Below are 21,017 nucleotides of genomic sequence, written 5' to 3' on the forward strand. Positions count from 1 at the left end.
CCCTGAACCCGTTTGCTTCAAACATGGTGTTTGGATCAAATGTTACATTGCTTAGGAACAGTTCTTATCCCTGTATACTGAAATGCAACAATTTGGCATGGGAAATACCCATTCCTTTAGGAATACAGTTCCACAATGTTCACACATGGCTACCAAAAGGAACCGCTTTTCAGGGAGTAACTTAAAGATCCTAGCTAACCTCAGTTATTGCCATCACAGCTTTTCCTTCAGAGGAGAGGGACAGACAAACTTTGCACAGGCACATACAAATATCCTGCCTATGCAAAACCTGCTGCCCGCAGATCTTTCCTTCCTCATACACACAGCTGTGACTACAATACCGTGCCCTCCAGCCATATATTGCCTTCTCTTAATGCATACCCTGCCAATCCTTTTCCCTGTAGAGACTTTTAGGACAAAGTATTCACTGTACTTGTGTAAAGTAAAGAATGACAACACCACAGAGATGAATTTTACATGGCTTTGACTCCTGAAAGACTGACTATTGCATGAAACCAAAGCATTTTAAGGGTGAAAAAGCAGGGTTTGATTAAGAATGCTGTTGTAGATAAGACACATCAAATGGAAAGTGACCGTGCTTCCAGCCCTGATTGTCTTTTGATACCCACCTGGAATAAATTTCAGTTTCCTTACTGCCACCTTGGCTCCACAAATGTTACTCAAGGGGATAAGGAGAATGCATTTTGGACCTTGTTTACCTCATTTTTTAGAATCATAGAATCATGGAATAGTTCGAGTTGGAAAGGACTTTAAAAATTATCCAGTTCCAACCCCCCGCGATGGGCAGGGACATCTCCCAGCAGACAGGGCTGCTCAAGGTCCCATCCAACCTGGCCTTAGAATTCACTGCAAACATCCTGATCCCTGTTGGTGTCTTCCACCAACACCCGAATATCTCCCCAGAGACGCAGACACTCAGTATCTTCCATAAACACCGCCGCCTCTGCCCAGGGATGTGGATGCTCGGTCTTAAGAAAATGATTAACTCGGTGGTTAATTGATTCAGGGCCGAAAACGTGTTAAATAAGGGATATCAGATAGTGAGAACTTGTGATTGTTCCAGCATCACCTGAGGGATGTCCTCACCCTCACTAAGGACGAGGAAAGGAAACAATTTTGTGTCAGGGTAGAGCTGTGTAACCCAATGAATACGATTACAGACAGAAGTGACACCGGAGCTCTGGAGGCGGGATTTGGAGGGTGGACTCGGTGCGAACGAGGGTCTGAGGGGCCCGCGCGCTCCCGCCCAGACCCGCCCCTGGCGCGAGCCAACCCCGCTCCGCCCCAGGCCCCGCCCACAACTCTCTGGCTCCGCCCCCCAGCGAGGCTCTGCTTTGTCGTGAGCCCTTCCGGTCCGGCCCCGCCGCTGGCGAGCGCCAGCCCCGCCCCTCCTCGCCCTAGGCTCCGCCCACACCCCTCTGCCCCCCCACCGGCATGACGCTGCTTTGCCACGTGCCTGCCTCAACCCGCCCCAGGCCCAGCCCCGCCCCGCTCCAGACCCCGCCCACAACCCCAGACCCCGCCCACAACTCTCTGGCTCCGCGCTCCCCCACGGCAAGGCGCCGCTTTGCCGCGCGCCCGCCCGGCCCCGCCCCGCCTCTGGCGCGCGCCAATCCCGCCCAGCCCCTGGCACGAGCCAACCCCGCCCCTCCTCGCCCCGCGCCCCGTCCACAGCCCCTGACCCTGCCCCACTGGCAATGCGCCGCTTTGCCATGTGCCCACCCCTCCCCGCCCCAGGCCCCGCCCCTGGCTCGCGCCCGCCCAGGCTCGCCCGTGGCCCGCACCCTCTTTATCACAGCCCCGGGGCGCGCCCTTCCCTTCCCGCCCCTATTTCCGCGCGCCCCGGGGCCACGTGGCGTCCGGCGGGGTCCTCGGTGTGGGATCCCGTCCCTGGGGAGGGTCTCGGTGAGTCGGGAGCCTTCCCGTTCCTGCGGCGCCGCCGGCTGCGATCCCTGCCGGACTTGGAGCGGCTTCGCGGCGCAGGCAGCCTCTGAACGGCCCCGGTGCTCCGTGAGTTGCTCTTCTCAGAGGGGTTAGAAATCGCTGTTCCTTGTGAGAAATCCGGATGTGAGCGCTCAGACCAGGAAAGCTGGGGAGGGAATGTTTGCAAGGGCGTGTGGTGGTGGAACGAGGGGAAAAGGCCTTAAATCGGGAGGGGGAGTGGTTGAGATGAGGCGTTGGTGAAGGAAGAAATTGTTATAAGTTGCTAAAGTAGTATATGCTTGAATATTATGTATAGATTTTGTGATTTTAGAACTAAAATGTAGGCTTAGCGTAACTAATAACTTCTAGCTAGCCTGTGCCTGGATACTTATCCTTAAGTAAAGACTTTTAACAGGGCTGCAGTTAGAAAGAATGGGAAAGAATGTGACTGTATCCAGTTAAGCCAGATAACAATGACTAGCGCAATGATAAGAGAAGGAACCAGCTAGGACCAGATGCAGCCTTGAAGTGCCCAAGGAGTCTTAAGAGCCTGTGCAAGAAGAGTTGGAAAGTTCAACTGTGGGGAAGATCTACTGCCTTCATCCAGAGACCCCCTAAAGAAGACCTCAGAGAATAGAGTGTGTGCCAAGGGGAGGAAACTTATGTAAATAAATTCCAGGAGATGATTATTTCTTAACTATGAGGGTGGTGAGGCACTGGCACAGGTTGCCCAGGGAAGTTGTATCTGCCCCATCCCTGGAGGTGTTCAAGGCCAGGTTGGATGGGGCCTTGGGCAGCCTGGTCTGGTGGGAGGTGTCGCTGCCCATGGCAGCGGGGTTGGAACTAGGTGATCTTTAAAGTCCCTTCCAACACAAACCATTCTGTGATTATCCAGAATATAATCACTGGAATTAAAGGGATGCCCTGCAGGCACTTTTCTGAACAGCGTATGTCATCCCTTGGAAGACAAGTGATTGCTACGCTGTTGTATTCATATCGTTATCTCAGCTGCCAAGCGTGGTGGCAGCGTGCTAAGGCTTGTTCTGCGTGCTGGGGTGGGTCAGGTCAAGCCGACACTCAGTAGCCATTTGGTATTTCCAGTGACCTGCGTGCATCCTGTGAGACTAAGATGGACCTAATTAGTGTGTGCTGCTCCCCTGCCAAGCCATGCTGGTTACTTTGAATTATCTTTTGTTTCTTCGAGGGAATGACAGATGGAACTGATAGACGGGACAATAAAGTAGTAGTTAGGTAGTTAAAGTAACTAACGCTTAAGGGTTAACTGGATAGCAATTATTTAGCTGAAGCAATGTATCTTAGGCCATTGCATAGGAAGAGGTCTGTTGTGGATGGCTCCGGGTAAGAGGCAAGGACAGATTGCCTGAAGCTCTGATGAGAACACAGACCAGCTGCCTCTTGCCCTGCTAAGGACAATAAATTGCTGCCTCAAGCAATTTAGGGTAGAAAGGGCTTTGTGGTCTGGTGGAACGCCAAGAATCCAGGGAGCATGGGCACAGTCCGAGGTTAAGGAAAGTTCGTCCAGAGGAAGACTACTGACTTCATCCCTGAGACCCTGGCCCACGACCACCAGGAGGCACTGCGCAGACGCAAGCAGGAAGAGACCAGAGTGGAGCATATGGAAATGACTTCTCGGAACTCATTGTAATAAGAGGCGGGGAAATGTTATGAATGTGTATAGGCATTCTCAGAATTATCATTGATATAAAACGCTTTGTTGTATAAAGTCACGACACACTGCCATGGTAGGCACGCACATATTTGGAGGAGGAATTCCCCCATGTGCCTCAGTGCTGAATAAACGTACCTACTTCACAACCTCATGGGTTGTAAAGTCATCTTTCCGCAAGTCAGGACATCCAAGGAGATTTGGTTTTGCTGATAAATCCTTGTCATTGGCAAATCCACTTCCTAATTCTAAAGATAAATTACCTTTTTTTTTTTTCCTTTGGGGAATTTGGCAGGTGTTGTGTGGTGACCCTGATGATGCCCTTTCTGGATAGTAGGCACAGGTCTAAAATGGGGGATCTGGCAGGGACAGGACCCCAGGGTCTCAGCAGTGTCTGCGGTAATGTTCTCTTGCCAGATCCACAGCGTGAGCGCTGACTAATCCAGCCAACAGGAAAACATGTCAGTAGGTTCACCAGAGCGTGGCACGTGAACTGAGGTTAAAGGCCATACCCTGCTGGGGGGTTCCTCTCCCCAGAGATGGCTGCTCGTTAGGAGCCGCATAATAGCCCTGCAATCTGTCATTCCTCATGCTGGAGGTTACCTTAGGTGAAATGTTTGTGCCTCTGTTTAGCCTTGGTCTCTGCTGGTGCTGTCTGTACTTTCCTCCTCAGGTAAAGATAAAGCCAGCAGTGGGCTGGTATTTATTTCACTGGCTTACTTTCCCCAAGGAAATGTTGTTGCTTTTTGCTGCTGGCTCAGCAGTAGAGATCTGAATTGGTCATCTTTTATCTCTTGTTATTGTTTCAGGCAGCAGGTGGAGTTAAGAGATGAGTTTGTTACTGGCTTTGAAAATCTTCAGTCTGGACTCTGCCACGCTGCTTCCTTGCAAGCAGAAAGATATCACGTGACTTCTGGAGCTACAGAAGTAATTATTTCTTACTGTACTTAAAAACGTTGGGGAAAGCCTCCAGAAATCACAGTTTAGATTTCTGAAGCTCTTCTATGGGTTGTAAATTCTGGATGGAAAAAGGGGGAATACAGCTGTTTGCATGTAGGGTTAAGAGGCTGAAATTCTAACAAAAGGTGTTATGACAGCTATGAAATCTGTTCAGGCTCGATCCCCAGAACAAAGGATGTGCAATCCAAGAATCCTGAAGGAATCAGACGGGGAGGGGTTTTTAATAGTATCAGAGCATTTGGTTTTTATCTGGGGAGAGAAAAGACTTCTGCTTTGAAGAATTAACAGATGCTGGTTGGAAGTGAGACCAAAGTGAAGAACAGCGTGTTCAGATTGCTATCCCTGCTGGCACTCAACTGCATCAAGTCTGTTGGGATATATTCTAAAGGGAAAGGCAACTATGGCAGTGAACTTTACCTCTAGAAATGTACTTGGCACCTAGGGCTTGAATATAACAGCAGGGAGGGTCCTGCATTTTTGTGCACAAAGGGACCTATTTTCTCTTGTTCCTGGTTATACTGAATCCATTCCCTGCTTAACAGTTCAAAACAAGGTTCTACTTTAATTTATAGAAGCACATCTCTTAAGAGAAACTTATCAAACACAAGGGGATTTGTTACATGGAAAAGATTACAGCAGTCCTACCCCAGGCAGGAAGCTGTTTGCAGGCACAGTGATGATACCTCTGCCGTTTACCCAGCTGAGTTTCGTGATGTGCAATGTTGGATCTGATGTGCCTGCTGAGCAGTAGGATTTTCACAGTTTGATTTGCTGCCGTCATTTCTGATTTTATTTATCCTTTAAAGGTGCTATGACATCCGCTTAACTTCTCCACTGTCTCTGAGCCTCCTGTATGCACATGCAGTCAACAGTGGAGTACATCTGCTTCTGGAAGTACGGATGTTTGAGACGGTAAGTTGCTTTTTTACTGTGGCACTGCATTACAGGGCCTTCAGTGAGCTGCGTGGCTATCTAGTGAAGGCCAGTGCTGGCCACGTTTGCTGCTGCCTGGAGTTGTGCTGGCTGACAGCAGCTGAAAGTGAGGCCTGTTTGTTGTCAAGGACAGTTTTGAACCACTGACTGTGCTGTCCTTTACGTGTGGTACTGCTACTTGTCTTCTAATTTTTGCTTAAAGCATCCTCGGAGAAGCTGCGGAGAAGTAAGGATTTAGAGTTGTGCCCTTCACATATGAGGGTAATCAGGGTAATCATCCCTTAATACGGCTTGTCAAAAACAGGGATTTGTAAGGGAAGTCGTTTCTAGAAGAATAGAATAGTTTGCATTGGAGGGGACCTTCAAGATCATCCAGTTCCAACACTCCTGCCATGGGCAGGGACACCTCCCACTAGACCTGATTTTGCTGGCATTAATGATGAAATCTTTGCCGTTTACCCATCTGACTGGTTTTTGATGTGTATCTTTGACTCTGAAATGCCAGTAAAGTTGTTAACTTTTGCATGAGATTGATTCAGCATACAGAAAACTGACTAACTTACTTAGAATTTTTTTTATTTAGCTTGAAAACAGCAGCCTGAAGTGTGGAGTTCTGATACCCTTGGATATGCTGTCATGGCCCTTCCTGCTTCTTGGAAATACTGCCTGATTCAACAGTAAAGCAGAGTAGCAGCTGAAAATGTGAATAATCTCTGAATGAAGTGCAGGTGAGAGTGTCGCTCTAGAAGGGGAAGTGGCCTGGTGGACACTTTTAGAACTCAGTGTGAATATTCAAGTGTATCAAATAAATGGAACAAAACTGAATAAATCAAGGGTTAAAACATGTAGGAAAACTTGTGTTTTCTTGTTTAAGTGGGAGTCTTTGCAGTGTTGGTGGTGGTAGCTTTTCTGCTTATCTCCAAGGCAATGTCTCTATGAATAAAGTCTTGGATTTGTTTTCAGTGACTGTAACTTTTTGTTGAAGGTGTGTGAGCTGCTGGATGACATCCTGGGTATGAGTCACACCAAGTCTTTGGTATTCAGCTTGTCCAGATTTGCTAGGAAGTCTGTACAATTTTTTTTCTGTGTTTTTAACATGGACTTCTTGGATGTAAAACTTGCTCAGTGATAAGTCTACTGCCATATCCTTACTAAGGATATAAAATACATGGAAGCCCACAGTTGGAGCAACATGCTGTAGCTGAGACACCTCATGTCCTACCATAATGTTCCTTACGCTTGTTTTTGCAGTGAGGTACAGTTGAACTCACTGAGCTGCCTAACTACCAAGTCGCCTTATGATTTTTTTTTCACCTTTCTGTGGGGTTCTGCTATCTCCTGCAGTCTTTCTAAATTAATGTGGAAACACTGGGGTGGTTTTTCAGATTACAGGAGCAGACTGGCATCCTGCTCTAATTTATGTTGTTGCAATATAAAACTAAGACATAGAATATCAGGCAGCATGGTGATAACTTTTAAACCTTTTATAGCTAGTAATGATTTGAGAGAGCTGGCTTAAAGTAGGAAGTTTTAATGTATTTAAATATTTAATCTTCATCGGAGGATACATTTGAGAAGAAGCAACCAGAAACACTGTAGTTGTTCATGTAGTTATATGAAACATTAGATTCTAAACTGGTTTAATTGAGAGTTGCAGTCTTATTAAAACCCTTGCTTTGCTCCTGTCATTTAACTGTGGATGAACAGTGGTAGCCAGGAAAAGAAGTTCAGGTTGTGATTGTTAGCTGAAGCTGTGGCCTCCCAGGATGAAGATATCACACCTGCCTTCCAACAGCACTGTCACAAAACCTCTAATTCAATTTTGTCAGTTATGCTTCATTCCTTAGCAAAACAGCACTGAACTATCTTACAAAAACATTAAAAACCTTTAGTTGTATATTTCTAACTGCAGTCTCAAAAGAACCTAAAGTAGGAGCGTCAAGCTTTACTTACACAGCGCACCTCTCACTCTTCGTTAATGTGAATTCCTGGGCCATATGCACCAATAAACTTCAGTAGTTGGTGATGACACTGCATTAAGTAAATGTCTCTCTGTTGCAGGGAGTTATCATCGACGAGGTCAAATGGAAATACAGGATTTGGTGCTACACATAGTGCAGACTTGCCTAAGCAAAGAAGAAATTAAGCTGAAAGAATTGATAAACTTGCCAGAACTGAAAGGGGGGGGGGTAAAGCTGTGACACAGATTACTTAGTAATATGGTTTGTATGTCATAATATTCAAGTGTTACATCTTAATTCTTGTCTTGCTGCCAACTTTTGTGCGTGAACAAACGTGACTGTGATGCTAAATAAACAAACTCTCCCCCTCAACTTTTGCCTTCTCTTTCCCAAGGGAGTGAAATCTGTCTTTAGTTTAACCTGGACCAATGTCAGAGGAGCAATGCCCGAAGTAAGCCGGCATAAAGGCTGGAGGATTGGTGCTGGCCTGTGGCCTGGCTGTGTACAGCACTGAGATTTTCCAACTGAAAGACTTCTCTGATACCAATCTTAACAGCTGAAATTCTGGACTTTGATTTGAAACTATTGCAATCGATTAATATCAGCTTTTTTTTTCAAACTGACAAAACGAAAATGGGCCCAAAACTAAAGACTGAGTTACATTATTTACCGTGTTTTAAGGTAAGAGATGCTTCAAGTAACAAGATGGCAATCAATGCATCTTCCTCAAGCACTTTCTTTCTTAAACTTAGTTTAGTATGAGCCTTAGACAGTGAAATCCTAAGAGATTAACATAAGCATGTCAGAAATAAATATTGCAGACATGAATGCAATATGTTTTTTTGTTTTTCTAGATAGCTTTAGTAGTGATAATTTCTTAAATCACTGAGGTTTTGCTTGGCAAAGTTCTTTAAATGTTCTTTTTGCAACATTAAAATATGTAGTATTTGTACATAGTAAATAAGATTCTTTATCCCAAACTTCTCAAAGGTTGAGTCTCTTCTAGATTTGTCATTAACAAGCTCTTGAACAGGTTAGCACAATTTCTGTTTGAAACATAGATGTGCTTTCCTCTACTACAAAAAGCAGTACGTACAGAATTTTTAGCGCAGATGCTGATAGTGTTGATCCATGAATAGAATCTCTTCTCACTCTGCGACTTGCAATATAGTAACCCTGAATGAGGTTTTCTGCTTCTGAACTCAGCTCAACGTGAAGATTCTTAGCAAACAAAATAAACTAGAGAGAAAGTATACATTTTAAATATTTAACAGGAAACTGAAAAAGCTACACTTTTCTCACCTTTTAACAAACCAGTGGCACAGGAGTATAGTTTGGACAATATATTCTACCAATAGGTCTTAAAAAGACAGTTGTCATCATTTAGCTATGCATAAGAAACTATTCTGATAGTACAGAATCATCTGTTAATTATACAAGTGCTATGGACAGTTTATTTAGAATGGAATATAAACTTCTATTACTGATTATATAAACTATTCTTGTCAGAAGAGGGTATTGGAGATGTGTTCTCATGTGAATGTTAACTTCATATGTTTTTCAGAAACAAGATCAAGTGGAATTTATTATGCTGGCCCTTTTAAAGAACCAAAGCTCGCTTTATTAATGAACCTACTAGTGCTGCTGGGAATATGGTGGGGGAAAGGGTAGGCAGGGAGTATTAGCAGGTTCCAAAATAAGCAAGCTGAATGTGCAGACAGAACCTTCTGATTCCAGAAATAGTCTGATATTCCCAAGTGTAGTGATCTTCTAAATTATTGGGTGTTATCTGTTACCTCCTCATAATCCTGCGTTCTGAACTGCTGTGAGACTTTGTACAGCGTGGATTCAGGAGTAATGGCTTTTTTCAAGATATGATGAACGAGAGGAGAAGATAGCTGGCACGAAGGAAACTCATTGTATATCAAAAGCCCAAAAACATCTAGAAGGTTAGGTGGAATCAAACCCAGGTCCTAAAGAGAAGACCCAGAGAAATAAAGCAATTATTTTGGCCTTTTGACTTAGAGACTTCAATATTTTAAACTGAAATGTTCGGTATCTGTATACACAGAGTCCTGCAGGATTATCTAACGATTTAGCTTCAATATACGCAGTACAATTTTGTTTCAGTTGTAGTTTCCAAAAGCTATTCCAAATACTATCCCAAATAAAATAAACAATAGCTACTTTGGGTAAATCTAGCTCATTTTAGAAGTTACTTGATTTAAAGTCACCTAAGCTTTTTGGGAAATAGTAACAATTTTGATTGTTTTCACCATTTTATAAGGTGAAATAACCATAAACACAAATGACTTATACAATACAGTTACCATCATAACAAGGCATGTGCTTTACCATCTGTCCAATTAAAAAGTTCTCCTTTTGCATGTGTTTCTTAGAGGAAGAATCCACGTCTGCAAAAGACCAAAAATTGGTCTGAATTGGAATAGTAACTTGTTGGTCAGCCTCTTCTCCATACTTCTTCCCAGGAATAAATACTGTTGTTGTTCTGCTCTCTAGAACTAGGATAGGACAAAATATGTCAGGTATATAATTCATGTCGTTTAACTACAAATTCTAGTCCCACACATCATCTGAAACCAGACACAATTATGTATTTCACTGAATTGTCATGGCAATGCAGTGAAATACATAATCCTTTTTTTGTAAGTCTGGCTTTTCAATGCCAGCAGTTGTGAGGACTGCATATGTGAGTGCCTAAATCCTAGTATTTATGATTTATCCTTCTAAAGAAGCATGATGCATGCGCTTATGTTGCTGTCTAGTTATTGTTTTGTTAATTAATGGATGTGTAGTGTAGCCTGCGTAGCAAATGTAAGCTTATATTGCTATTTTTATCCTTGTTTCTTACACAGACTTGTTAAAAAGAGCTAATAGACTTTCCCAGCACTTGAGGAACAAACCTATCCCTGATTTTGCTTGTTTGTTTTGTTCTGTCCAGTCATTTGGTAGTAGATATGAGATTACCAGACTGCAGAAGTTCGAGTTTATCCTTTTTATATGAAGATAAGTCTCCTATGTAACAGACACCACCCTTCGCCAGCACAGCACTGCAAGCCTGGATACTAGCACTTCCAGTTCTGTGTTTATCTTTGGACACAGAAGGAAAAATTTCACTAGAAGGTGGGTGTCGTATGCCACGAGGCAGAAGGCAAATGCTGTAGTTCAGAAGCCTAGAGGATTAAATAATTGTCAGTCACAAATTGTTAAATAATTCTTTACTTTTGCAAAACTTAAACTACTTAATACTTTATAAGGGTGTTTTTCTGTATTAAGACACACTTCAAAACAACAACAACAAAAAATCCTTTAATATAAACCAGTGCCAAAACGAAATGTTTAAAATAACTTTGAATACAAAGGTAGAAGTTCAAGCTTTCTTGCCAACAGGACTCTATTTCTTAAGGACTTAACATATGAGTCAAATCATGGTTTGTAATAGAAGTGATTCCTAGGAAGTCAATGAAATGTCATAATTTAACCCCATATTGTTAACTCCTGTTCTAGAGAAACTTTCCCAGTGATTTAAAAGGGTACAGAATTGGCAATCCTGGCCATTGGGAAAAATGGAAACGCTGGGAACTTGCAAGCTCTGCCTGCCTGGGTTACCCTTTCTCCCACTCCCTTCCCAGTTTCTTTTTCACCCCCTGTACTGTGTTCCTTGGCACAAAGAGGTTGCAAATTGTCTGATTCCCCAGTCAAAGCCTCCTAATGATTTTAAGATGTTGGAGCACGATGTATCCTACTAACTGAAAGTTATTAATTAAAATTAATAAGTATTAATAAATAGACTATCACAATAATATAAATACGATGTAGGAAGTGCCTGTTCTGACACGCTACTGACAATAAGATACTCTGTGTGCATGCGAGACAGTGCAAGTGACAGCACTGACCAAGATTTACAGTGTGCAACTTTTTTTATATTAACCAGATTTTTTGATTCTCAAACCACTACCAATTTCTAGGATTTCTTTTACGGAATCTTACTCAACCTGTGGAAAAATAACTCCTGCAGCCCATATTTTTTTCAAATTTGAACTTCTTTCTACAGCTACACTTTGAAATGGCTAAGAAAGAGGGTTTTTTCCCCCAACAAAAAATACTAATGAATTTGTTACTGAACTCTCAGATTAAGATAAAATTTTTGCCACTCTCAAGGATCTTTTTAAAAAATAAAAATGAAGCCCTGCTTTGAGTTGGAGAAGAAGAAAGTTATTTTGTTTAAGTTAATGTGACTTCAAAGCTGAGTGTATTGTACTTCTCTGCAGTGTATGTGAAAGTGTGTTAACAGTTTATGTGAAGGGGTAAATACATAAAATGCATGAAAGCAGGAAAGTATTTTGCTAAAGGCAACAATAGCCAGATTTATGACCCATGTGTGAAGATGTACTTTATCGGTATAGTTTCCATGAAAAATAGTGATAAAGATGTAAATATGTATTAACACACTGCTTATTAACTGAAAATGCTGATAGCTGGAAAGTAACAATGATAGGCTTAAAGTGACACAAGGTTTGGAAAGCAGAGCCCTTTGCTTTTATCATTACCAGCTTCTGGGACAGTCTTCAGTTTTTATGTTAGAAGAACTTTTTTTGAGCTCTGCCAAACAGCGTTTATGTTAAAATCTTACTGAGATCATTACAAGAGCATAAAGCAGTTTTATTACTAGTGAAGTTGTGCTCTAAATTTATCACTTCGAATAAACGTGTCCCAGAGATAAAGACTTGGTAATTTTACTAAGTCAGAGACCTGTATGTTTTTAAAATACAATCTCTTTAGCCTTTCATATAAGACTGATCTTATTAACTTAAAAAAATACTCATGCGTTTAATTCTAATTTATGTGAAAAATAAGGGATCTCTTTACCTATCAATTACTAGCGTGTCGCTTGTCACAATCAACAGATCCAGATAATCTGCATTTTCTTTGTCACATGTCTGTACTAGACTCAGCAATATTGCGAGCTTAAGAGTGGTGTAAGTGCCTGGTGGGACAATTTCGGAAGCAAAGATATTGGCAAGGACAGCAGTAAACCTCCAGCATGAACTTGAAGTCAGTGATAGCAGATACTTAAAATTGTAACCAACAAAAGGAGGACCTAATTAAAACAAAGTACAGGTTAACAAACACTTCATAACACAGCTGTGCAGATATATCAGAAAGAATTGCCATTCCAGTCTTGATACAAAGGTTACAAAGAATGGATATATTTATGTATTGAGCACAAATCCAGAATGTAAACATCTGACACTATTAATTTTGCTGTTAAAAAGGTAGTAGACGTGATCTGCTGAAACTGATGGAATAAGAAAGGAATAACAAACTGAAATATTAGGTTCATTTAATATATGATTTCAAAGTACCAAAAGTGCACAAAGTAATTCCGTAGTTTCACAATGCATGGAAATGGGAAAAAGAAGATATTCTCACATAATATTAAGCACACATTTCAGCCTGTAAGAGGAAAGTCCCAGAGTGGTTTCATACTTTGTGCCTCTAGATAACAGAAAACTATACCAATTATCAATATTTTTCTCAAAAGTTTTTCAACTTTTTGTAGTCAATTCTTAATGGAATTCCTTACCATCTGGGTTACAGAGCTGTACACTATTGGCTTCTATACATAGTGTAGCTTGTAAGCCATTCTGCACACAGGCTGGAATTCCTATAATCTGGTAGTGGTTTCCTATATTCATTTTATTGGCCAGTTCATCTAGAAAGTTAAAAACAATGGGGTGGTGAGAGGAACCCACAGATGTGTTAGGGCATGAAAAGTTTTAGAGACATGCTCAGAAAGCTTTTCTTTACATTCCAAACAGTTTGATTTTATGATTTAATTACAGATAACAGCAACTGGACGCCAGGTTCAGTGTAACAGACTGGAGTAAAATGAAGTATATGTTTCTAATTAATTTAGTGCAAAAGGTAAGGAATGCACGGTGGGTGAGAAAAGGCAGATTCCTGATAAATACAAAGGATGATGCATTTAGGTCTGCATTGAAAAGAAAATGGACAGTTGTTGGCAAATATGTGTTCCAACTCTGAAACTTGTGGTAACACCATTATCTGTTACTGTCCTGTAAAATGTCAGAGGGAAAAAAACAAAAAAACCTAAACTAAACAGATTTCAGAAAGACACAGAAATAGCTTTGGGAACCTTTCTATTTCTGTGTATCTTTTAGAAAGAATTACCACGTTTTTGGAAACAAGAGTTAGGTCCAAACAACTACGAGACTCAGCTGTGAGACTGTCTACCTTTATTGGTCACTGAAGCCAATGGAAATTTAATGCATGCATAATTCTCGGATTCTGTTTTATTATCTTAGTTTTATAATTTTTTAACTATTATTAGTTTTTTCTATTTACATTTCAAGAAATGAACCATATAATTCCATAGACCTTTGGAATGGTGTGGGGGTTTTCTAACGGAAGTAGGTTGGCAAGTTGTGATTTTAGTTGGATATTTACATTAGTAATCATATAATGATTGCAGTGAAAGGCAGTGGTAGTAAAAGCCAAAAATTCTGATGGAATGCGGGAAACAGCTTGATTGAGGAAGGATGTTAAAAATGCATGAAGTGAGTACAAAACTGTGTGACCAAAGGAAGTAGAACAGAGGAAAAAAACAAGGTACAGTTAGAACATGATACTGCAGACAACACGACAGTTCTGCTACACGCATGTTTCCATCACCTGTGTGTGCTCCTCAGTCACCTAACTGATTTTACGTCTTCCCCCCCCCCATTTTATTACAGAACTCCAATATAAATTATTACTTTCACCATTTTATCCAGAGAAACAGACCTGTAGGAAAAATGCAAGGGATTATTACAGTTCAATTCTAAAACACTTTTGACAAAAGTCCAGAATTCAGCTTACCTCTCAGGAAAACTGTAAACGTCTGAATCCTAAAATGGGATTTATCATTGGAATATCCTTTCAAAGCATGAAGAACTTTTGCATCAATCATTTCAACTATTTGTTTATCTTTGAAAACAAAGGCAAAGAAAAGATTAGTTTGCTTGAAAACAGTACAGCTTTTATTTTGGGTTTTTTTTCCATTTTATCATTTTGTTTACTTATTGTGTAGCAGAAGGAGGAAAGTAACATCTAAAAACAAAGCTACATAGATCCTACCACCAAGTACTCTAAATTTCATGTCTTCCTGCAGTGGTGAAGAGCACAAACTACATACAAAATCATTCCTCACTGTGGCAGATTCGGTAGCTCCAGGCAGATGCACTCTTATGTAGTTAAACCCTAAAAGAATAAATAAATAAATTTACTGAACTTGGACATGGCTTTAATTTTAAATTTCCTGTTAAAAAGAGATGCAATTAAAATACTGGACAGTGAAATTCCAAATTAATCATGTGTTTCTTCAGATGCGCATATGTTCCTATACTCTGGTTCCACTAAAATGATCTCTATAATTTATTAGAGCTTTACCACAAGATGGCAGAAATTCCTTTTGCATATTCCCAAGCTGACCAGCTTGGCCTGGCTTTCTGTGCAGCAGGAGCAACCAGCTCCAGCTTCTGCCTTGCATGGCAATGACATGGGATAGGGAGAAAGGAAGGTTCTAGGGAGACCTTATAGTGACTTTCCAGTACCTGAAGGGGCTACAAGAAAGCTGGAGAGGGACTGTTCACAGGGGCATGTAGTAATAGGACAAGGGGCAATGGCTTTAAATGGGAAGGGGGAGGATTTAGATTAGACATAAGGAAGAATTTCTTCACAATGAGAGTGGTGAGGCTCTGGCACAGGTTGCCCAGGGAAGCTGTGGCTGCCCCATCCCTGGAGATGTTCAAGGCCAGGTTGGATGGGGCATTGGGCAGCCTGATCTAGTGGGAGGTGGCCCTGCCCATGGCAGGGGAACTGGAAATACATGATCTTTAAGGTCCCTTCCAACTCAAACCACTCTGATTCTACGCCCTCATAAAGACATCATTAGGATTTATCCTGTAGTCTCCTCACTTTGGCATTTCATTTCTCTTTTATAATTTTATGTTCTCTGTTACAGGAAGGAGGAAACAAAAGAGCTCTAAAAGTGCATAAGGCCTAATCCTGCAATGGTACAAGCAATTCAGTAATACTAATCAAAGAAGTAGCTCCACAGAAGTTAGCTATTGCTCTATGCTAGAAGCTTTTGCCAGTCACTTAAGCATACTCTTCTGTGGTATTTTTATATGCAGAGAAACACCGTTTCTAAGGAAAAAAAAAGCATTCCACCAGTCCAGCTTTTTATCTTTCAGATAGTTTATCAGATTATATTGGACACATATCTTTTCTCATAAAAAACATCACCAGCATTAGGACAGTGGATTGCTGGTATAGCTATGCTCCCAAAACATTAAATAATGCTGAGCAACTATTGGTAAGGTCTGGTGCTTTCAATTAATAAAAATCATGCTGTCTCCTTAATAAGACTGCATAGGAAAATGCCTTTTTCATGCTAGGTTTTTTTCTCTTATCAAAAATATTAAAAAGCTTCTGAAATAGTACTTTTTTTTTTTTTTTTTTTTACTACCTTCAGAAAAGGGACAGGTTTCCTCAGTACAAAGAAATCTTGCTCCTTGTGTGTATTTTGTTACTGTTCCCATTGCAATCGCTATTCCTTCAGACATGTAAAATCTTTGAGATGTGTAATTAAAGGGAAATGCAGAAAGGCTGAGAACATAACTTGGTAAAGGTGGCAAATGTGTTGGTTTCAGCAGAACGCTAATCTAACAAGAGACACAATTACATTAACAACATAAAAATATTTTTCATTTAAAACTGCTTTACTTAGACACAATGTGATAGCTATTAGGAAAAACCCCAAACACGTGAAGTATAAAAGCAATTCAGTTTCATATCAATTACCTCAGAATTCTTGGAATATGGTTGGGTGAGACTTTGAACTGGTTTTAATTACAAATAATACTACAATCAAAGGGAAAATGAAAACTGAAAGAGTTAATACAAAAATAGTATTTGTTAATACTTTGCCATGCCTAAAGGATTTAGAATGTAAATGGAGGAAAACAATGCAAACTCACCTGGGCCTCTGTCTGCAACTGTTCAATTAACGATAATGTTTTAATAGCTATGAAACATACCTGTGATTGAAAAATAACTTGATTTTAAGAGGAAAAATCTAGTTAGAATATAGAAGGTGTACTTTTGTCTACAAGTAAATACTTACTGACTGAAAAATCTCTGCAGCTTGTATGGGTTTATGAAGAATGTAGTTTCCAAGAGTTGCATCTAATTCAGTAATATCAGAAGGATTTATTGAAATAATGAAACGATAAACAGCATAACTTTGTTTTGAGTCTGCAGGAGCAAAAAGTACCTTAAATAAAAATTAACAGAGATTTGTGTAACATTATGTATCAATTTGACAGAATATCTGTCAAGTGAGTAATACCGTTATATTTTTTGCAATCGTGCACAAATTTCTGAAGGCCACCACTTCTGTCCAGGTAAACAAGAGCAATTTCCCTCATCTTCTGTATTCCACGATGCATCTTCCAAGAAAGATCTTTGTCCTTTTTATCAAAATGTTCAAGTAAACTGTGAAGTAATCATGTTAGAACCAGCCATGCTATGATAATAAAGGTATGTGTTAACAAAGCCATACGAAATTAAAATCTTCTCTTTTTCAAACAATGCAATTCTTAAAGGATTTTAAAAACACTACTGTTCTATAGGAAGTTATTTCCAATGGCTGAAGCATACTACATTCCCAAAGTAAATTCCTGAAGAATGTTCTAGTGTTTTCTCAGTGAACTGTTGCAGTGCCCCCATGAAATTAAAGCTTGTGGTTAATTTAATCTCCCCTATATATTTTAAAGGTATAATCAGTCTATCAGAAGTAAAACAAATATCTCCCTTATCTGAAAGGTTTGTCATAACTCTTAAAAGTCGGAAACTGGAAAACATTTTTCCCTTTTAATTAAATCTGACTTTTCTATTTCCCTGTTACCTCCTGTCACACCTACTTAAGCTGTTGATCTAGCAAACACTTATTTCCATCTGTGAACAGAGACGATCGATTCCAATTCCCATAGGCAGAGCTGTCAAAACTACAGTTTTGGTTTGGAGGCTGACCATGCTCCTCAATGCTGTTTTTGTGTGGTATCCACATCCCTGCATTTATTTTTATTTTTTTAAGTAAAATCTCAAACCATGAAGCACCACTACACTGAATTTAGACAGAGAATTATTAAGGCTGAACTATGGTATTCTGTCTAGACATATCTATTTTATTGTCTTACAGATTTTCTCCTACAAAGCATCCTTTGTCCTCTCTGTAGATGGCCAATACAAAACTCCACTTAAATCTTCAAAAACAGATTTAGCTACCTGGTAAAGGACAAGACACAGGATTATTGGTTTGATGAGCAAGCAAAGCTCACAGCATATGAAAGATCTCCTGTAGGAGTTCACAGAACTAGTTTCATGAGGACAAATAGATTGACATTTGAGGCAGGAGTAACTGGATTCCAGTGCAACACTCGTGTGGCAGCAGTGTGAAACCTCTCATCAGAGAACTGTGGTCTGGGAGCAGTGCTTAGGGGCCTGAAGTATCACATTTTAAGAACAAGTTGAAAGAGAATTTCATAGAATCACAATGTCCTGAGTTGGAAGGGACTCACAAGGATCATTGAGTCCAACTCTTGTCCCTGCATAGGACAATCCCAAAACTGACACCACGTGTCATTGTCCAGATGCTTCTGGAATATTGTCAGGCTTAATGCTGTGACTGCTTCCCTGGGGAGCCTGTTCCAGTGCTCCACCACCCTGAATGAGGAACCTTTTCCTAATATCCAACCTAAACCTCCTTGGCACATCTTCCTGCCATTTCCTTGGGTCCTATCATTTGTCACCAGAGAGAAGAGATCAGCTCCTCCTGCCTCCCTTGTGATGAGGTGTCCCATCAGTCTCCTTTTCTCCAGGCTGAACAGACCAAGTGGTTTCAGCCACTTCTCGTACAGCTTTCCCTCTTAAACCCTTCATCAACTTTATGTCCTTTATATCCTTTTTATAGTGTGGAGCCTAGTAGGGATTTTTGGTTTTTTTTCAGTTTCTTTAAGATTACTCCTACACAATTACTGCTCCCTCCCTTACGATCTTAAATAAGAAGGGATTAAAATCCAGTTGAAACACAGACAGACACGGGTCACTGTATCTCTCTGGATCCTGCGTTCCCTACACCACAAGGAAAGGACACCGAACATGACAGACCAGGCGATGGCCCCAAATACTGCTATCGCCTGAGCTTCAGAACACAGAGCCTGAGCAGTCCTGCTGCTCAGGTGACCACATCCACACCCCACAGCCAGCAAACCCCACCCCAACTCGTGGCACCATATTGCAGCCACCACTCTGGCCTTGAGCTCCTGCTGCAGCGCCCCTTTTCCTCACAAACCCCACTACTGCACTCTCCCAAGAACATTCCCATGCATCCTATGCTTCCCCCCAGCTTCAGTGCTGCGTCCAGTCCTGTTCAATATCTTTATCAATGACCTGCCCTTGGCAAGTTTGAATATGACACTAAGCTGGGAGGAAGTGTCGATCTGCTGGAGGGTAGAGAGGCTCTTCAAAGGGATCTGAACAGGCTGCACCGCTGGGCTGAGACCAATGGCATGAAGTTTAACAAGGCCAAATGCCGGATCCTGCACTTGGGGAGCAACAACCTCATGTGGCGCTATAGACTGGGGGGAAGAGTGGCTGGAAAGCAGCCTGGAGAAGGACATGGGGGTGTTGGTTGACAGCCAACTGAACATGAGCCAGCAGTGTGCCCAGGTGGCCAAGAAAGCCAATGGCATCTTGACTTGTACCAGAAATTTTGTGGCCAGCAGGACCAGGGAAGTGATTCTGCCCCTGTACTCGGTACTGGTGAGGCAACACCTCGAATACTGTGTAGAGTTTTGGGTCCCTCACTATAGGAAAAGACGTTGAGGTGCATGAGTGCGTCCAGAGAAGAGCAACGAAGCTGGTGAGGGGGCTGGAGAACAAGTGTTACGAGGAGCAGCTGAGGGAACTGAGGTTGTTTAGCCTGGAGAAGAGGAGGCTGAGGGGAGACATCATTGCTCTCTACAACTACCTGAAAGGAGGTTGTAGAGAGGAGGGAGCTGGCCTCTTCTCCTAAGTAACAGGGGACAGGACAAGGGGGAATGGCCTCAAGCTGTGCCAGGGGAGGTTCAGGCTGGATATCAGGAAAAACTTTTTTATCACAAGGGTTCTCAGGCACGGGCAGAGGCTGCATAGGGAGGTGGCTGAGCCACCATTTTAAATGTGTTTAAAAGACAAGTAGATGAAGTGCTGAGGGCTATGGTTTAGTAGTGGACAGGTACGGTTGGAGTCGATGACCTGGAAGGTCTGTCCCAGCCGGTGTCCCCGTGTCCCTGCTCAGCGCCGGGGGCGGGGCCGGGCAGCGCCTCGCACAGAGCCGCCTGGCAGGGAACGCTGTAGGATCATGGGGTGCGACCGCAGCGAGCAGTGCCACCAATAAACCCTGTCTTTAGGCACCGCATCCACACGTCTTGGAAACACCCCCAGGGATGGGGACCCAGCCACCGCCCTGGGCAGCCTTTGCAGTGCTGGGCAACCCTTTGGGTGAAGAAATTGTTCCTAATATCCAATCTGAACCTCCCCTGGTGCAGCTCAAGGCCATTCCCTCCTGTCGTATTACCTATCACTTGGGAGAAGAGACCAACACCCACCTCTCTGCAACCTCCTTTCAGGTAGTTGTAGAGAGCAATAAGGTCTCCCCTCAGCCTCCTCTTCTCCAGACTAAACAACCCCAGCTCTCTCAGCTGCTCCTCACAAGACTTGTTCTCTGGCCCCCTCACCAGCTTCGTTGCTCTTCTCTGGACACACTCCAGAGCCTCAACACCCTTCTTGTGGTGAAGGGCTCAGAACTGAACACAGGACTTAAGGTGCAGTCTCACCAGTGCTGAGCACAGGGCGACAATCACTTCCCTACTCCTGCTGGCCACGCTGTTTCTGATACAAGCCAGGATGCTCTTTGCCTTCTTGGCCTTCTGGGCACACTGTTGGCTCACATCCAGCCAGCTGTCAACCAGCACCCCCAGGTGCTTTTCCATCAAGCAACTTTCCAGCCACTCTTCCCCAGGCCTGTAGCATTGCATGGGGTTGTTGTGTCCCAGGTGCAGGACCTGGCACTTGACCTTGTTGAATCCTATTCAGCTGGTCACAGCCCATTCATACAGCCCATCCAGATCCCTCTTTAGTGCCTTCCTTCCCTCAAGCAGATCAACACTCCCACACAAGTTACTGGCATCTCCGAAGTTATTGAGGGCATACTCGATTCCCTAACCCAAGTTCTTGCTAAAGGTATTAAACAGAACCGACCCCACTCAGTTTTGACTTCTACTCAAGTGTTGTGAGTGGAACACTACTTGTGACTGGTGACAAACTGGATTTAACTCCATTCACCACAATTCTCTGGACCCAGTCAACCAGCCTTTTTTTTAGCCAGCTGAGTACACCTCTCC

At 42.3% G+C, this 21,017-nt stretch overlaps 1 protein-coding gene and 1 long non-coding RNA gene across 4 annotated transcripts; one reads left to right on the top strand and one right to left on the bottom strand.

Moving 5' to 3' along the window:
• The first annotated feature begins 1,746 nt into the window (after positions 1-1,746).
• Positions 1,747-14,504, top strand: LOC128851377 (uncharacterized). 3 transcript variants are annotated; one of them, XR_008448736.1, is made up of 7 exons: positions 1,747-2,031; positions 4,441-4,558; positions 5,398-5,503; positions 6,108-6,252; positions 7,586-8,166; positions 10,448-10,629; positions 13,353-14,504. It is a non-coding gene; the product is annotated as an uncharacterized LOC128851377 (long non-coding RNA). The 3 variants fall into 3 exon arrangements; XR_008448735.1 differs by lacking the exon at positions 4,441-4,558; XR_008448737.1 differs by lacking the exon at positions 4,441-4,558 and having other exon boundaries at positions 1,749-2,031; positions 7,586-7,746; positions 13,353-14,500.
• MCMDC2 (minichromosome maintenance domain containing 2) lies at positions 6,544-19,129 on the bottom strand. The gene is made up of 14 exons (XM_009570889.2): positions 16,922-19,129; positions 16,697-16,827; positions 16,551-16,610; positions 16,040-16,235; positions 14,647-14,769; positions 14,389-14,496; positions 13,094-13,222; positions 12,376-12,607; positions 10,474-10,679; positions 9,841-10,007; positions 9,282-9,458; positions 8,582-8,724; positions 8,156-8,265; positions 6,544-7,650 (listed from the first exon to the last, which is right to left on the bottom strand). The coding sequence occupies exons 1-14, from the start codon at positions 17,019-17,021 to the stop codon at positions 7,490-7,492; spliced, it is 2,043 nt and encodes a 680-aa protein (XP_009569184.2). The 5' UTR covers positions 17,022-19,129; the 3' UTR covers positions 6,544-7,489.
• Positions 19,130-21,017: the final 1,888 nt, after the last annotated feature.

Source organism: Cuculus canorus, chromosome 2, assembly GCF_017976375.1.
Source record: "Cuculus canorus isolate bCucCan1 chromosome 2, bCucCan1.pri, whole genome shotgun sequence".
Taxonomy (NCBI): Eukaryota; Metazoa; Chordata; class Aves; order Cuculiformes; family Cuculidae; genus Cuculus; species Cuculus canorus.